This window comes from Sphaerodactylus townsendi, linkage group LG06, assembly GCF_021028975.2.
Source record: "Sphaerodactylus townsendi isolate TG3544 linkage group LG06, MPM_Stown_v2.3, whole genome shotgun sequence".
Classification (NCBI taxonomy): Eukaryota; Metazoa; Chordata; class Lepidosauria; order Squamata; family Sphaerodactylidae; genus Sphaerodactylus; species Sphaerodactylus townsendi.
This window is the reverse complement of record NC_059430.1, coordinates 61,353,012-61,370,615: the sequence shown is the minus strand read 5'-3', so window position 1 is coordinate 61,370,615 and position 17,604 is coordinate 61,353,012. Positions and strand designations below refer to the sequence as shown.

Here is a 17,604-nt window from a genome sequence, read left to right as displayed (position 1 = left end):
TGTACCTGGCTGCCTCTGTTCTTTTTGTTCATAGGAAATTCACCTGGCTGTTTCATTTTCCTGATCCTTCTGAACCAGACACATACAAATGTCTGTGCCTCAGGTCAGGGAACTGTGCTTTATTGTGTTAAGGATGATTTCCTAAGTGTATGTTGGATTTTTTCTCTTCTTAACAGTGCTGCCATATTTCATGAACTAGTCTACAAGCAGACAAAAATACCCTTGCTAAATCAAGAACTGATATATGAAGGCCGGCGTTTAATACTAGAGCCCAATCGACTGGCACAGCATTTCCCCAGAACTACTGAAGAAAGTCCTATAATTGTAGTGACCAGGGAGCCTGTGAGCATTCTTGGATTATTCTATGAAGAAAGTATGATTCAACCTCTTCTTCTTCTTCTTTTTTTTGTAAATCTTAAATGTTTAAAATATTTTTGGAAAATGTTTAGTTTGTAATAATACTAATTCTTCTGACTATTTAATCATGATTTTTAAAAAAGAAAAGCCTATTCCAGTGCTGGCGAACCTATGGCACGGGTGCCAGAGGTGGCACTCAGAACCCTCTCTGTGGGCATGCGCAAATAGAGTTCCCCCCACACACATCTAGGCTGGCCTAGATGGGCTGCTGGGCTCGATTATTAGCATTAAACCTAAGACCTAGTTTTGGGGAAGCAGTGTAGGTAACCCTGTTAAGCGCTGTTAAACCCCACTGATTTTCATGCGAAGAACTAAAGCATCCTTTACCTGGGAGTAAGCTCAGTTGCTGGCAATGGGGCTTGCTTCTGAGTAAACCCTCCTAGGGTTGGAACGGTTGCACGGTTGCTTCAAAGCAAAGCCACTGACTACCACCAAGCTTATTCCCGAGTAACACACGCCTCGGAGCCAACCATTTTTTCTAAACTAAAACCTCAGTATTCAGGTTAAATTGCTGTGTTGGCACTTTGCAATAAATAAGTGGGTTTGGAGTTGCAATTTGGGCACTCGGTCTCGAAAAGGTTCGCCATCACTGGCCTATTCTATGCTCATTACATTGACCTTAGAATTGTGACTAAATTCTTTAGTGTCTTCTAACCAGATTAAGCCATTAGTCTGGCTCAAGTGGTCTTCTCAAATAGTAGAGTTTTAAATTAGTTTAATTTGAGGATAGCCTGCAGTAGCCTTTTAGATATGCATCTTTGAAAATTTGGACTTTCTAGAATTTATGTTGACTATTATTAGAAATAACTAGTTTTTCACATCTGAAAAGTTATTGGGAAGGAGAGTGCTTACATTAAAAACAGGCTTATCCATCTTTTTATTGGTGGGAAATGATCCATTTTTCAATGAGTTGTGTTCATGCAGTGGCCAGTCACAATTGAGCAACTTCCATCCATTTCAAAGGGTGTGAAACAGTGCTTGATAGATTTGTACGTCTCCACAGACAAGGTAGATCTTGTCTGTGCATAGTTTTATAAATTTCATTAGGCTTTTTATTTCTTACTTCTGTGTGGCAATTTAGTTTTAAAAATAGTGAAGATTCATTTCTTCTGGATCACAAATTATATTTTGTGAAATATATATAACCAAGGGCGGAACAGAATCTAATCTTATTTTCTTGTTAAAAACAATTAAATCTGAGCAAAAGAAGAAGAAGAAAAGAAACCTGGAACTAGGACTTCTACTTTTTATACTATAGAAAATTTTAGCATTCTAGCACAACTGAAAAAAAATCCACATCGATTTTGAATATTGTCTAGAATAGTAAATACTGCTTATCTCTTCAAATCAAAAAGACATCCAGAGTAATTGATCTGCATGTTAAAACAATAAACATTTTTTTCAATGTGAAGATCCTGAAAAAGATACCTGGAATTTTTATTTTGCCTATATTCTCATAGGATTCATTATTTTTTTTAGACAATATACATTTACTTTTTTTTTTTGGAAAAGGGGGGATTATTTTATCTTACTGTATTTTATTTTAATTGAACTATTTTGTGCAATTGTATAGATGTCTTAAATAACTTTTTCTTTCAGTTTTACTTCCGAAGGTCCATCAGCGTTATGATTTGGATAGTGACGCAAGTATGGCTAAAGTGAGTATTTCCAAAGCCAGCACTGATATTATTGTCCGTATATCTATGCCACTGAATATAAACAATATAGGACAAATGTATCTACATTGGCAGTTCTCAAACTAGGGTCTCTGGACTCCCATGGGTCTGCACTGACATTGCCAAGATGAATCTTCGTCATTGCCCCTCCTGGGCCCTCATTCACCCTCCCTGTGAAGTGCTGTTCCAGGGTGTGAAGGAAACCCCTGGGAGAGGAGTTAGATGTTGGAAGTGGGCAGATGGGTAAAGAGTACCTTTTTCATCTGTGGAAATTCTTCATGGGAATCTAAGCCATAGTGAAATGCTAATCTAAAGTTTGGAAAAGGGTTTTTAAATGTTGTCTTGGTAATAATTGTGTTCAGCACAATTCCTCTCTGCCTTTAACAAATTACTTTTCCATTTTCAGTCTTCAAAAATGTTCATATATTATCACTAATAGCTATATTAATGAAGCCTTTTATTATTCTTTCAGGCTGTGACGGGTATTGTGTGTTATGCTTGTAGAGTTGCCCATGCTTTATTGCTTTACCAGGAACTGATGAGAAAGGGAATTCGATGGTTAATGTGAGTAGTGTGATTACTTGAACCTTTAACATGGCAGCCTGCCTAAAACTGAGACAGACCATTGTTCCCATCTAGCTCATTACTGTCAGTTCCAACTGGCAGCAAACTCTCCAGGGTCTCAGACAGGTAGAGTTCTTTCCTAACATCTGCCCCCGAAAATCCTTCAACAGAAGATGCCAGGGATTGTAGTGGGGAGGGGACCTTCTTGGACAAAGTGTGTTCTTTACTTCTGAGCCACAGCTCCTTCCTTGATCTTTGTGATTTCTTTGTTTACATATTTTTCTAACCCTTGATATTCTGTGTCACCTGGAGAGAAGGCCTGGGAAGCTCTTTAACTTGTCACATACAGCACACCTATAAATGATGTCATTTCACATGGTATGGGTGATGTTGATACTCTTAGGTTTTCCTATAAAACACACCTAATTAAAAAAATTCAGCTATAAGAATCTGTTTAAAATGTCATAGAATTAAAACTTATGAATGCTTGTATAATTTGCTAACAGAGCAGCCATAACAGTATGCCAAAGGCAAGTCTCCCCAAGTTTAAGGATGAATGCACCATAATAAAGGTTCTTAGAATTACAGTCCTAAGTTGCACCCTTACATTATTCCACCGATGGTGTGTTTATTTACAAATAAGTTTGGAAAATATTGCAGTCTTGTAGTCTTTCTGTCACATTTGCATGTGACTTGAAAAAAATAACTCCTTAAGTACCTTGGTGGGAGTTGCTGTGTCAAGTACATTTACATGACATATTAATGCTATTGGGTTTTTTCCAGTGAAATAATGAAGGAAGATTGCAATGAAACAGTTCATGAAAAGAATGAGGTTGTCATCAGGTTAGAATTTTGCAACAGAAGTTTGGAGAAAGCTGGAAAAATGTGAGTAGTAGTTCCATCTGAGTGTAAAGATTGTCACTTTTCATATTGGTAGTAACTGTCGTTATCAATTTACTGATGGAGCTTAAGTCACAAAAAAATTTCTGATGTGAATTATCTTTCATGTTGTGATAATATCCATCATGGTGACCATCATACCAGTCTTGTACAAAAATTTACAGAATTCATTTCCTCAAATCTTTTAGTGTGGATTCGTAGCTGTGATACTGCATGTAAAATTGTTCTGCACTAACTTGTGCTTGGGAAATCTGTGTTAAACTGTTAGTTAAATTGGATGGGGCTCTGCTGGATGGCACTTTGGCATTAGAGAAGAATTGCTTTATTGTTGTAATCCCTTAAATCTCTGCTGCAGTCAGTCATCACTAGTGCAAATTGATTGCCATTTACACTTGTCATCATCTGGCCATTTCTGTATGGTTTGGGTCTTCTGTGTACTATGTCTAAGAAGCAGAAGGACAGATCCTTGGAGAGAAAGCACATCAGTACCTAAGGTCATCTGCTGTACTACAGTTGGCAAACATTCAGCCACACTGATTTGTGAGTCTTTGGAGAAGACAGTCTAATTGAACTGCATCCATTTATGCTTCAAGAATTATTTTAAATGCCAGCTAAATATAGAATAAAATGTTCAATTCAAATTACAATGGAATGTCACCAAGTGCCACTTCAATGAACAGAACTGTATCCCATTGGTTACTGCTGATCTTAATGTTTGCTTCCTGCAAACAGATATCAAGATATGCGGCAGATGAATCTTGCACCATCAGAAGGAGACAAAATTTCAGATATACATTCAAAGCTATTACGGGTGAGCATCTTGTATTTAAACTGTGTAGTTCTCAAAATAAGGGCTTTTATGTTATGTTCCAAGCGCAATTGTACTGTATTTTTCTGCCTTGGTTGATCCTTCTGCTAAAGCAGGACTGTCAGCTGGTTGAATGAGCTTTCTGCTTTTGCAAGAGGCAGCAGGGGAAAACTTCTTACACTGGAGGAAAGTGCTACTGTTAGTGGAATGATTCACAAGATCCAATCCCATGGTCTTTTAAGCAGCTAGGGCTGGGGCTGTGGCTCAGTGATCCTAGGTTCCATCCCTGGCATCTGCAGTTAAAAGGATCAGTTAGTAGGTCACGAGAAACAATTCTATCTGAGACCCTGCTTGTCAGAGTAGACCATGATAGATCAGTGGTTTGACTTGGTGGCAATTTCATGTGCTCTTTTGTTGCTGCCCCTCACCAGATTCAACTGGTCAGATTCATGAAAATGTGCTTTCATTTGGGTCAATAGCCTCTTCATACATGCCCTAGAAAATTTACTGTCTTGGATGAAAAACTTCCTTGAGCAAGTGGTTTTGTGGAAGACTGCAAATACTTCTTTTTTTTCAACCTTCTCTTAGTGTTTATGTGCAATATGTTGAAGGTGGCCTAATATCCTTTTTATAGGGATAGTAAATTTTTGTTTCATAAAGTTCATTTCGTTGCACTCATACAGCTTTCTAGTTCACGGGGAACCATAGAGACTACTCTTCAGGATATTAAAAGCAAACTCTCTCCTAATGGCCAGTTATCTGATGGCTGGGCTAATCAAGAAGGCACACATCCAAAAGACAGGAAGTAAGTGATTGTTTCACACTGAATGCTTAGTATATGTGTGGGGCTTTTTTTTAATGTAACGTGTATTAATGTTTATAAAATTTACTTTTATGTTTTTCCTTCTAGCCCAGAAAGATTACAAGTACTACTGAATTCTATATCAGATATTTATTACCAATTCAAAAAAGACAAAACTGAAAGAAGTAAGTAATTTAAATCTGTTTTTGGTTTAGCTTAATATTACCATGAAGATCTTAATTTAGTTTATATTGATGAGACATAATTTACATGAGAGTGTAAAAACAGTGAATTTATTTATTTATTATTAAATTTAATATACCACTCTCCACAGCCTGAGCCGGACTCAGGAAAGGTCACATACAGATTTTCAGTACATCAATCATAAATACAGATTCTAAAAATAATATACAAATTGTTAAAAACTGTAAATAAAACAATTCAAAAATATGGTGAGTAAAATAGATATCTAAGGACTCTAAGCAATCTAGATTCTAATGGTCAGTCCCATTCCATTATACATTCAATTCTAACTGTTAGGATGGGACAGAGGGGGAGACAAAACTGGGTAAGCTGACAGGATGTATTAGACCCATGGCTGCCTCAACCAAAGACCTGGCAGAACATTTCTGTATTGGACGCCCTGTGGAATTGATTCAGTTCCTGCAGGGCCCTGACATGAGTAGGTAAGACAACTACAGTGATACATTACGGTTCTCCCTCTTTTCCTTCCCTTTTCCCCCTTTCTTCTTTTCCTTTAAGACAACTTTCTCATTTCTTCCCTCCCTCCATTTGCCAATCCTTCTGTATGGGGGTCACACCCAAAAATTTAATGATCTGATGGCAGAGGGAGAGATTAGACATGTATGATCTGATGGCTGTGACCTTTTTAAATTATTGTTTTGTTCAGATATATTTTAGAGAATGATTTTTAATGTGTTTATTGTTGACTTATATTTTTGAAATGGAGGTTGTAAATTGCCCTGAACCTTCCAGGGAAGGGCGATGAAGAAATCAAATAAATAAATAAATGAAGTTGCACCAGGCTGGAGCTAGGGCCAAAAAAGCCCTGGCTGTGGTTGTAGCCAGCCAAATATTCTTGGTGCCGGGGACTACCAAGAAGTTACCACCAGAGAAACAAGGGCCCTCTGTGGACAGTATGCGGAGGTACAGTCCCGAAGATACAAAGGCCCCAGACTGCTAAAGGCCTTAAAGGTTAACACCAAAATCTTGAAGACGATCCGGAATCCAACTGTCAGCCAATGTGCCTGGTGAAGCCGTGAGGACTCTTGGCCCCACATTTTGGACCAGTTAAAGTTTCTGGAGCAGACTCAAGAGTTGGCCAGTGGAGAGTGAGTTACAGTAATCCAGCATGGAGGTGACCGTTGTGTGGATCACTGAGCAAGGTCCAAGTGAGACAGATGAGGGCCAACTGTCTGGCATGTTGGAGATGGGAAAAGGCCGATTTGGCTGTATGTGTGACTTGGAGCTCCATAGATAGAGAAAAGTCAAGTGTCACACCCAGGCTTTTGGCTGAAGAGGCAAGTGTTGAAACCACTCCATCCAATTTTGGCAGTTGGAACCCTGCTCTGGCACCCCTCACCCTAGCCACAGGACCTCTGTTTTTGATGAATTTAACCTTTGTACTTCAAACAGAAAGAAATAAAAAAATATTCTAGAGCAAATTCTGTATAATTTGTTATACATATACCTGGCATGCAGAAGATGGTTGTGGGAGACCTCTGCTTGGCCCAGTTGTATTTATGATGTTCATCTTATTGCCCATGCTGCTCTAACTCCACATGAAACTTCTGGGAGATCAAAATTTGTAGTAATGTGCCACCAATATAAGGATGATACTTAATTCTATTTTTCTTGAACAGCTGAGTCAGGTGGGCCTGTGAAATTTCTGAACAGGAACCTGGGAAAGGTAAAGGGGTATATCAGGGCCAGTAACTGAAGCTCAGTCCAGGCAAGACTGTGGTGCCGTTGACCAATAGCAAAACTGCTTGAGGAGTCAGCCTGTTCTGGAAAGAGTTGCATTCCTCTGAAGGAGTAGCTTAGGAATTCTGCTGGATCTTAGCCTATGATTGAAGACCCAGGTTTCCTCTGTGGCATATCCACTTTGGCTGATGTAACACCTACAACTGTTTTTAGAAAGCATGAATCTGACCATAGTGATCCATACTCTGATTACCTCTGGGTTAGATTAATGTGCGCTGAGGGCTGCCTCTGAAAATCATCTGGTAATTTCAGCTGGTCTGAAATACAACAGCCAGGCTAATGTCAGGGTGGGAAAGAGGGATTGTATCATTCTGATACTGAATGATGTGCAGAGGCTGGTGTTCATTTCCAGGTAAAAATCAAAGTGCTGGTGCTTTTAAAACTTTGTGGAGTATCTTTCCACTAAAGGCTTGCTTGGCACTTCCCCTAATGTCTTTTGGGTGCCAAACTGGGTATGTTTTTCTGTTGCCCAGGCTTTTCATTAAGGGAGTTGATATTTTAATGCTATTTTTATATTGTGCTTTTAGCCTCAAAACTGTTAAAACTAATTTTCAGTTGCTCAGTAATTTTAGGTTTTTCTAGTCTAGTTGAGTTTTAATATTGGTTTAAGTAACCATTTTTATGTTTTACGTTTTTATTTGTTTGTTTTGTAAGATGCCTCAGACAAGTTCCCTGGAGAGGCAGCACAACTTTCTCTAAATAATAATGAACTCTTTTTAAAAAAACTTTTAATTTATGCTTGTAAAATATTTTCAGGAAAATAAGCAATACTAACATGAGTGCTAATTAAACATTCAGTTTCTAATGTTTCTTTTTTAAAAGGACTTCCTTACAATGAAGAACAAATACACAAATTTGATAAGTAAGTTATCATTTTATGAACATTTTTGCATTATATTTTGAGGTGCTTCTAACAAACATGGCCCTTATAAGTTTCAAGGGTTGTATTAATCATGTGAGACGTATGGAATAGCTTATTGTGTGTTAGAAATATAACAATCATAGACTGAATTTTTAAAAAACACACTGAGGACATAAGGGTGTTTGTGTGCAGTGCTGTAGCAGAGTGATATGTATCCCTTTGTTCTAGCTTTGAGTCTGCAAAAATATTTTTGGAAAAGTGATGGAAAAATTGCTAAAGGATTGGAAACAGCAAAGTACCTGAAGCTCAAATTCTGCAGCACTCGGGATTTCTGTTAGTGTGTGTATCTAGATTTTTCAATAGGTAAATCAGGTATATCATTTGGGAAAACATCTTAAAATATAAAGTAAATTCTATGTTTACATTTCTTCTATATGGCTTAGAGTGCTTAGTGACATTTAAGAATGCCTCAAAAATCCAGAAAAAAATAAAATTCTTGTTGAGCTAGGAAACTGTGTATAAAACCAAAATACAACAATCCAGTTCTGGTTCAGATACATCTATTAAACATTACATCAAACAAGACGGCTTAGAGTTTTCAGTGGTGAAAAGATTGCCATTTCCTATTCTATTACTATGTTTTATTATGTAGTGCGGCTTTTTAAAAAAATTAGATGTTGACTGGAATCTATGGAAGGGCTATAAAGTAGGCTCAATTCAGACATTATGTGAAATCTTGGTTTAACTTATTATGACTGTTTATGGCCCATCAAATTAACTGCAGTTAGTGCTAAATATGGTTTTATGTGATGTATGAACACAGATTTGCCTCTCCAGCTACAGAGCAAATGTGGTGAAGCCAGTGTTTGTTAAAGCAAACAGGATTTCTGTAATTCAGGGTTTGAGTGATCATCTTCAAGCTTAATCTTAATTTTGCAAGCTAACCATTGTTTTAAAATATCATAGTTTTCAGAATGTCCGCAATCCAAATCTATATTGTATTGTTTATTGAATGTCCCATTGCTGCTGGTTTAAATTGTCTCACCCTGTGTAGTCTGCCTTGTGTCTCAGAGAGAAAGGCTGATTCTAAATGACATAAATTAAATCGATAAACCAAACTTATGTGTAGCTTTTTTCTGTAATTCAGGCAAAAGCTTTTTATACATGCCACAAAAGCCATGACTCTGTTCAAAGAAGAATGTGTCAGCAAGTATGAAATATTTTTGGACAAGGCAGAGGATTGGATAAGGTACGATTCATTTTCTGTAAAAATTCCAGATTTCCTGTATTAGAATTGCAGCAAAATAAACAGGAATCTTGTGGGGTATTATAGCTGTTGTTGTATTTTTGCGTTTTCATGGACTAGAGCACATCTCTTCAGATGCATGGAGTGAGAGCATAAAGCTCAGTGGGCACCAGATAATGAAGGTTTGTGTATAGTTTAACAAGCAGCAGGTGTGGATATGACATTTTAAAAACATTTTTCTCTCTTTCTAGAAAGATGCTCCACTTAAGGAGACAGTTACTGACAGTCAGACAGCAGTGCTTTGATATTGAAGAAGAGGTATCCAAATACCAGGTCTTTGTAAATGAGGTATACATTCTCCTTGATTATGCCTATTAAAAAAGCAAGAGTATTTCCTCAACTATAGTTTATATAATCTGATCTCGTTCTGGCAGAACAAGTCCCAGTAATCAGTTCCATTGATTTTGTGATAACTTTTCTGAACAGGGAATTTGGTTGACTACAACTCCAGGATACTGTCAAGATTGTTGTACCAAGCGCTAGTTTCTATACTGCTTCACAAAATCATTGTAGTTCAAGCTCTATTTATAGATGTGAGAACTGTTTAAGGGAAGAGTTAGCCTTAATGGTTAGACTGGTTTCCTAAAGTGTTACACTATGTCAGTAAATTTTCTGTCACTTTCTTGATTTTCTCCACTTCCCAGGGGAATTTTAGCAGAAAATAAAAGTTTAAGGAGATAGAATATGGTCCCACACAAACCTGACTTGGGAGCTGAGGGATGAGGTAAACTGGCAGATACAAGGTGGTTTATTTTTAAAACTTGAACAAAATGAATCTTTTAAAAAATCCCACACAAAATGGAGGCAAATATAAGTAGACTTTTGAAAAGTGGGGTGACAATATTTAGATACTGCATACAGGAAAAAAAACCCTTCCCAGGCAGATTTTCAGTTTTATTTATACTCTTAATGAAATGTTATACATACTCCACAGCACCCTGCTGCCACCATTGCAGATTTGGAACAGCTCAATCCCTAAATTCTGCCCTTCACCCACTCTCATGTGAATCTTTTTTCAAACTCTTCTCTGGCATCTCCCAGTCTTCAACTACTTTACTTGTCACTCCTACTACCAGTCTTACATCTCCTGTGGGCTGATTCAGAGAACCACTTTAATTGGCTACTGCATTTATGGGGTGATTTTTCTGTTCTATGTTTCACAATGGTTAATTCAGAAAGGATGGGCCCCAATCCTGATCCACTCTATCAAGTAATTTCTGCTGATCTGAAGATCATAATCGTTTCTAGTAAATTTCTAACACTGTCTACTATCTACTACTTACTCTCACTCTCTTTAATATTACTTGGACTAAATTGATAAGCAGATAAGGATTAGGTAATTGTGATTGTAAAATTGTATCAATATGAGTAATAGTGTATGTATTAAGTTTTGTGAAATACTGATTAATGCAGTTAACTGATGTCTATAGCCTATGAAATATTTACTTTGAGTAACATCTATATCTAGACTAGTATATCTTATATTTCTTTTTTTAAATGAATAAATAAAGTATTAAAAAAGTAATTTCTGCTGCTCATTTTCATGATTATTAATTGGAAGAAGGAAACAGTGTTTGGAAACTATTTCTCTCAGCATATGCTTGGGAGTCATTAGAGCTGATTGTACTGACCATCTGCTAGAGATATTTTCCACATGCTCTCCCAAGGTGGTTGTTCTTTGAATTTTTCCACTAGAATAGTATATTCTTCTACAAATAGGATGACCTATGCTCATAATTCTGTTTTTGGAAGAACTTTAGTTGTTAAACAGATGCCATAGCTGCATTTTGTTTTGTAATAGACACAACTTCATCTGTTGCAGTTACAAGAAACATTGCCCCATAAGATGATGGCCGTTTCCAGTGGGATCAAACATGCAATTAATCCAGTTTATCCAAGTTCAAACACTTTGGTGGAAATGACTCTTGGGTAAGAGTTCTTCACCTTAATTGATATGATTTATTCAGTATTGTGATTTTCCATGTGTAGAGAAAGTAGTGACCTCTCTCTTCTCATAATGTGGGTCAGGATTTTGAAATGCACAACAAAACTCCGAGGCAGAACTTTTAAATAAAATATTTTTAAGGTTTATTGAGAGCTGCACCTTCTCAATAAACAAAATAACGAGAAGGGATAATCAAAGGTTAAAACAACATAATAAAACAATGGTAGAATAGCATTTAGAGCAAAATAAACGAAGAGTAAAACGAAAGTATTACAATCCAAACTAGCCGGCAGAGTTTAAACTTAAAAACAGCCAAGATAACAGGCAGGAAACAAAGATATGCTCATGCAGGGATGAAAGTAAAGTCAGAACAGTTCAGTCCTGAGTGAGAGCGTTGGAGGACAATTATACTAAATTACCAATGAGTTGGCATAAACAAACCAATCAAACTCTCACACAAATTTGCTAAGTCAGCATAATGTAAAGACATTGTTACCACCAGGTGCAATGCTTAAAGAAGGTCGTTAGTCCTAATTGGAAAGGAAATGACTTACAGGTGGGATGTGATTTCTAGCCTAAACAGCTACAAACAGACTAAAATTAAAGTAATACAGGCAATTTCTCCACACCATGATTTAGACATTTGATATCCTTTGTGAATGTGCAAAGTAATAGGGAAAAATACACTAAATTTACTAGCACAGCTGTTATTACAGAAAATGAAACTTAATTTGCTGTGAAGTTTTTGTCTGTCTTTTAGAAGACTGGAAAAGAATAGAAGGATCCTCCTAGTTTAGTTCTGTCTTTTAATGAGAAATTCTAGTGGCTGCAGAGCATTAGGCCACACTACAGGCATATCTGGATAGCAGTACATCTGTCATCATTACTTACGTTTGCACCATAAATGTCTTTTATGCAAACAAGTGCAGGTTATGGAAATGGCTTGCTTTGAATAATCACCTTATCACTTATTTGCATATTGTAAAATCTGTTTCACTTACAGTTTTTTTGTAACTGAAGAAAAATTTGTATGAAATTCTAACTGAAATCTTGATTGGAATGGAATGTTCTGGCTTGTTTGTTTCATGTGTAGCATGAAGAAGCTGAAAGAAGAAATGGAGGGTGTTGTTAAAGAACTAACAGAGAATAATCATCTTTTGGAAAGGTGAGCAGGCATTTTGAGGCCTTTATTTGGATTCTGGCATGCCACAAATTTTGGGAATCTCTACTCAGGAGTCCAATAGCTCTTTGCCCACTAGAGAAAGCAAAGAAGCACTTTGGTGCTGCAGGGCTGTCTTAACACATGGGCACATTGGGCAGTTGCCGGGGGGGCCCCATGAGCATGAGTCCCCATGGTAATCTATGTGATCTTGGAAAAAATGGGAATGAAAGCAAAGTGTTTGTCTTACTAGATATAATGGATTGGAAGAAGAGGTACTTCTCAGTAAAAGTGAAAAGGTGCAAACATGCCTTTCTGTTCTTGACTCTTTTATCTCTGAACTGACAAAACCTGCAGAAGCTTATTATTTGAATGGAAATCTGTTTTCCTTCTTCATTGAACTGAAAATAATTGGTTCTTATGAGCTAAACAAAAAGTGTAAATATATGGCTAATGTTCATCACAAAGACTTTGATTATGGTGACCTTTTGAATGAATCTGAGCATCTCAAGCACTACATGGTTCTTGAGGAAAACTGTGAGACTCTCCCAGCATTGTACAGAAACATCATTTCCCAGTGTCGAAATTGCACTCAGAGTGTTCATGTGGATCAGGGGTCCCCAAACCTTTTAAACAGGGGGCCAGTTCACTGTCCCTCAGACTGTTGGAGGGCCGGACTAAAAAAAACTATGAACAAATTCCTATGCACAAATGATAGTAAAATGTTTGATTTCACCTTTCAGCCTTTCTGTCATGGTCTATTTTTAGAACAGTGACCAAAGTATGTCAAGTACAGGGTGGGCTCCAAATATTGTTGGGGAGGCTGTGGAATACCTTCCCCTGTAAAAAAAAGCAGAACTTTCCCAATAAAGCATTCCATCTAACCCAGGATTAGGTATCTTCCTGCGTTCTTCCTCCCTAGCAGCCAGCGAGCGATTCACCAGCCTGGCTGATGCCAATGGGAGTGAGGTGGAACAGAAAGCCTGAGAGCAACACATGGAGTAGCCGAGAGGGAAGGGCGGAGCAGGAGTTGTAAGGTTTCCAACTCTGGGTCAGAAAATTCATGGAGATTTGGGGGTGCCATCATGTAATTGCAATCAACTGCCGTTGGGGCCGGTTCCTCCTCTCCCTCGAGCCCGCACTGCACATGAATGGAGCCATCACTGCCATGCCTGGCGGGCCGGATAAATGCCTTCAGGGGGCCACATTTGGCCCCCGGGCCGTAGTTTGGGGACCCCTGATGTGGATGATGGTGACCAACTGTGCAGGAAACATTTATATTAAAGATGGAAACTTACAAAAATACAACCATTAAATATATTCAATTTTATTGGCCATTTACATGTTAATTCCTCTGAGTGGTTGTGTAGGTATAGGCCCCAGTGCACTGCTTTGCCTGGGGGCCTATAATGCTGTTAAGATGGCCCTGCGCTATTGCCTGCTGCAAAAGCCCCATCCAGGTGACCTTTATTTACAACGTATCCATGTATACACCAGCGGTTTCTGTGTGGGTTGATGCACTTATGAATCCACATTCATTTGTGACTTGGTTTCCTTGTTGGAACAAGTGTTAGTTCTTGCATTACTTTTTAGAAATCTGATTGTGGTAGAGATAAAAACACTGTAGAAAGCAAATATGGTTACCTTCTGAATAGAGATTCCCAAAGTAAGTGCTCGGTTGAAGAAGTCTTCTGGCTTCATTGGGTTCATAGCAGTGGGAATTACATGTATTTTAGTTTTTCAAAATTTATTAATACTCTCACAGAATAATCCTAAACAGAATAACACCCATCGAAGACCATTGGATTTAAAAGGGTGTAACTCTGCTTGGCATTGTACTGCCAGAGTTGAGTTTCACAATATTCTATGCGGGAGATGCCCTAACCATCTCTAGAAGCAAATAAATATGACAAAGTTCAATATGGAATCAGTGATATAGTCAATAGTGATTTCTATGAATATACTTTCTAATTAAAAATGCTGCCATAGTTGTGGAAACAGCTGCCAGCTTATATCTATTCCAGTTCACACTAAGTTTCTTGGGTTTTTTAAACATGACTTTCTTCATGTTGAAATACTGGGGAAATTATCCTTTAGAAAATGCCACAGCACTGCAGGCTCACTAGTTACTTTATATACATGAAACAGATGTTGAGTCTTATGCCTAAACTACATTTATTTTTCATTTTAGGTTTGGGGCTCTGACTATGGATGGTGGCCCACAGAATGTGGATTGTATCTAGTGGTATATTTGTTGAAACACAAGTACTTGACTTTGCACAGAAAAAGAACCTTTACATGCAGTTTCTGCACTTGACTCTCCCTAGTATTTAACAAACGTATGTAAATATTGTATATATTGTAAATTAGATGTATATCACTTTTGCTAATGTTTAAAAAATGGTCAACATTTTAGGTAATATTAGAATTTCCCCTACAAAACAATTGTGGTGTAGATTGTGAACATGGCATTTACTTTTAATGTTCTTTTTTAAATTTTGTGCATTTTTCTGGAAAGATTTTGGTGAGTAACTAGTGTGCATGTAGAATTCCTCTTCAGCAGTCTGAATACTGAATATTTCAGTTAGGATAATCTGGAATTGTCCTGCTTGCTTTTCTGCATTGTGAACAGATATGTCATTAAAAACTAAAAAAAAAAATCTCAGTCATTTGCTCCCAGTACTTAAAAGGCAATGTTTAACTTGATGGTGAAAGAAAGTTGTGTTTTTAATTATGTCTGGTTTTGGTACATTTATCCTTCATCAAAAACTACCAGTTGCCTATTTGGGACTTCTACGCAAGCATGAATCCAACCTTCTCATTTGCTTAATCACAGGTAAACTATTGCTTATCCTGATGGGTAAATTATAATTTAATACAGTAGATGTTCTTCCTCTGAAAAAGACTTATCTAAAACAATGAGGTTTGGTGAGGACAATTCACCAGTTCTATCCTGCATAAACCAGTTAAAAACAAATATTTTTGTAAATACATTTTTAAAATGCTTGGCCAACATACAAAAGTTAGCACAACAGTGTTTGTGCAATTACCAAACAATCAGTAAGTACTTAATTTTTTTTCTTTCCAGTGCTTATACAATAAAGTTCATCCCAGTTCACTAGTGGAATCATTCTATTTTGAGTACACTAAAAACAGTGAAGCAGTAAAGGCTTGCCTACCCAGAATTTTTCCTAATTTTCTTGGAAATAGCAATAGTGTACAAATAAAAGGCAGTCTATAGGAGCAGCAGTGGCGTAGGAGGTTAAGAGCTCGTGTATCTAATCTGGAGGAACCGGGTTTGATTCCCAGCTCTGGCACCTGAGCTGTGGAGGCTTATCTGGGGAATTCAGATTAGCCTGTGCACTCCCACACACGCCAGCTGGGTTACCTTGGGCTAGTCACAGCTTCTTGGAGCTCTCCCAGCCCCACCCACCTCACAGGGTGTTTGTTGTGAGGGGGGAAGGGCAAGGAGATTGTAAGCCCCTTTGAGTCTTCAGGAGGGAAAGGGGGGATATAAATCCAAACTCCTCCTTTTCTTCTTCTTCTATAAAGAACAAGGCTGCAATCTAGGGAGTTGTGGGTTTTCCGTGTTGTATAGCTGTGTTCCAGTAGCATTTTCTCCTGACGTTTCGCCTGCATCTGTGGCTGGCATCTTTAGAGGATCCTCTGAGAAAATGTTACTGGAACACGGCCATACAACCCAGAAAACCCACAACACCCTCGTGATTCCAGTTGTGAAAGCCTTCGGCAATACAAGGCTGCAATCCTCTTTACTGGCTATTTAAATCAGATTAACTTCAATTTGAATTTTCAATTATATATATTTTTAACCATTTAGAAAAACAAGTTAAACATGCAATTAGGAAGTTGGGTTGAATAGCAAAGGTAGGAGGGTTTAAACAATTCTATAAATGTATATAAGTTGTAACTGTTAATTAACCTCTTTTTATATTCCAATAAAAGTACCAAAAATCATACTATTATTTCTGAAAACATTTTAGTACCTAGTAGTACATGAATATTTTAGTTCCTATTTTGATTTGTTTCTCTGTAAAATTAAATCATAGAATCTTAATTTTTGAAGAACACTCTTTTGAGTAACATGGTAGACCTTAGGAGTAGATTTTCTTGGGATTGTCTCCAGTGTCTGTTTGAAATCTTCTCTATTCAGCTTCCTTTATTTTGGAGGCAAGTACAGTAACTTTGTACACTGTATTGGAAGCATACTAACAAAATGCAGTTATCTCCAAAGTAGTAGAACACTTTTATATGCCAACTTGATAGGAAAGTTATGAAATTGATTTCTGTTCAGATTGTAGAAAGTGTAGTATTTTCTTCACCCTATGTAATTTAATTTATAAATACTTAATTATTGATATATACAGCCCAGTTTGAAAAATACACAGTGATCTAATTGCCAGTAAATCTGTGTGAAATCATGCAGCCTTATTGTATATAAACACATTTCTGAAATTTTGTTTTATGAAATTATTTTGTACCTTTATATAATCATTCTTTTGCGTAACTTTTTCATAGAAACAGGGAAGGAAGAAAAATAGTGGATACATTTTATTTTCTCTATACAGCCAATCTCAAAGGAATAGTTTGTTAGTTTATGTTATGTATAACAGCTTGTATATTTTACAACAGTGTTTTATATTGTATTTTTAAATGTTCGTGGGGGGGGGGGGGGGAAACTTCTCTTTTTAGTTGGATAATTTTCTCAATAGTGTTTATGGGCATGAAATAATTTCTTTAAGAGTAATGTACTACAATGCCACAGAGTCATATTTTCACATTTGTAATTATTTTTCATTGGTGCAAAATGGATTGATCATTTTGTCATGTAAGCTGTATACATAATTTACTTCAAGACTGGTGTATATATTGAATTTCATCATGTTCAGAAGAAAACAGATTGAAAAATAACTTTAAAATGAGAGCTTGTGTTTTGGTAAAACGTTACACTATTTGCTTAGATCGAACCCAGCCTCTTACTCTGTAGAGAGAAGCATGAGTGAATCTGTATGCAAATATAGTGTCTGCTAATTATTTTTTCATGTGTTTTTAAAAAAGTTTTCCTTCATGACACTTTGACTCAACATCAGTTAAGAACATAGAGCTAATACACACACAACACAGTCTAAATGTGCACATGTGC

The 17,604-nt window shown here is 37.1% G+C and overlaps 1 protein-coding gene across 1 annotated transcript in view; it reads left to right on the top strand.

Annotated features, from left to right (window-relative positions):
• Positions 1–15,786, top strand: part of TBK1 (TANK binding kinase 1) — a 34,741-nt gene extending 18,955 nt beyond the window's left edge. The window contains exons 9-21 of the mRNA XM_048500254.1: positions 177–373; positions 2,017–2,075; positions 2,566–2,657; positions 3,441–3,542; positions 4,290–4,368; positions 5,049–5,170; positions 5,276–5,352; positions 7,994–8,033; positions 9,181–9,282; positions 9,531–9,627; positions 11,162–11,268; positions 12,378–12,449; positions 14,635–15,786. Of these exons, the coding sequence (XP_048356211.1) occupies positions 177–373; positions 2,017–2,075; positions 2,566–2,657; positions 3,441–3,542; positions 4,290–4,368; positions 5,049–5,170; positions 5,276–5,352; positions 7,994–8,033; positions 9,181–9,282; positions 9,531–9,627; positions 11,162–11,268; positions 12,378–12,449; positions 14,635–14,686 (1,198 nt within the window). The 3' untranslated portion in view covers positions 14,687–15,786. The remainder of the gene's footprint in view (positions 1–176; positions 374–2,016; positions 2,076–2,565; positions 2,658–3,440; positions 3,543–4,289; positions 4,369–5,048; positions 5,171–5,275; positions 5,353–7,993; positions 8,034–9,180; positions 9,283–9,530; positions 9,628–11,161; positions 11,269–12,377; positions 12,450–14,634) is intronic.
• The last annotated feature ends 1,818 nt before the right edge of the window (positions 15,787–17,604 follow it).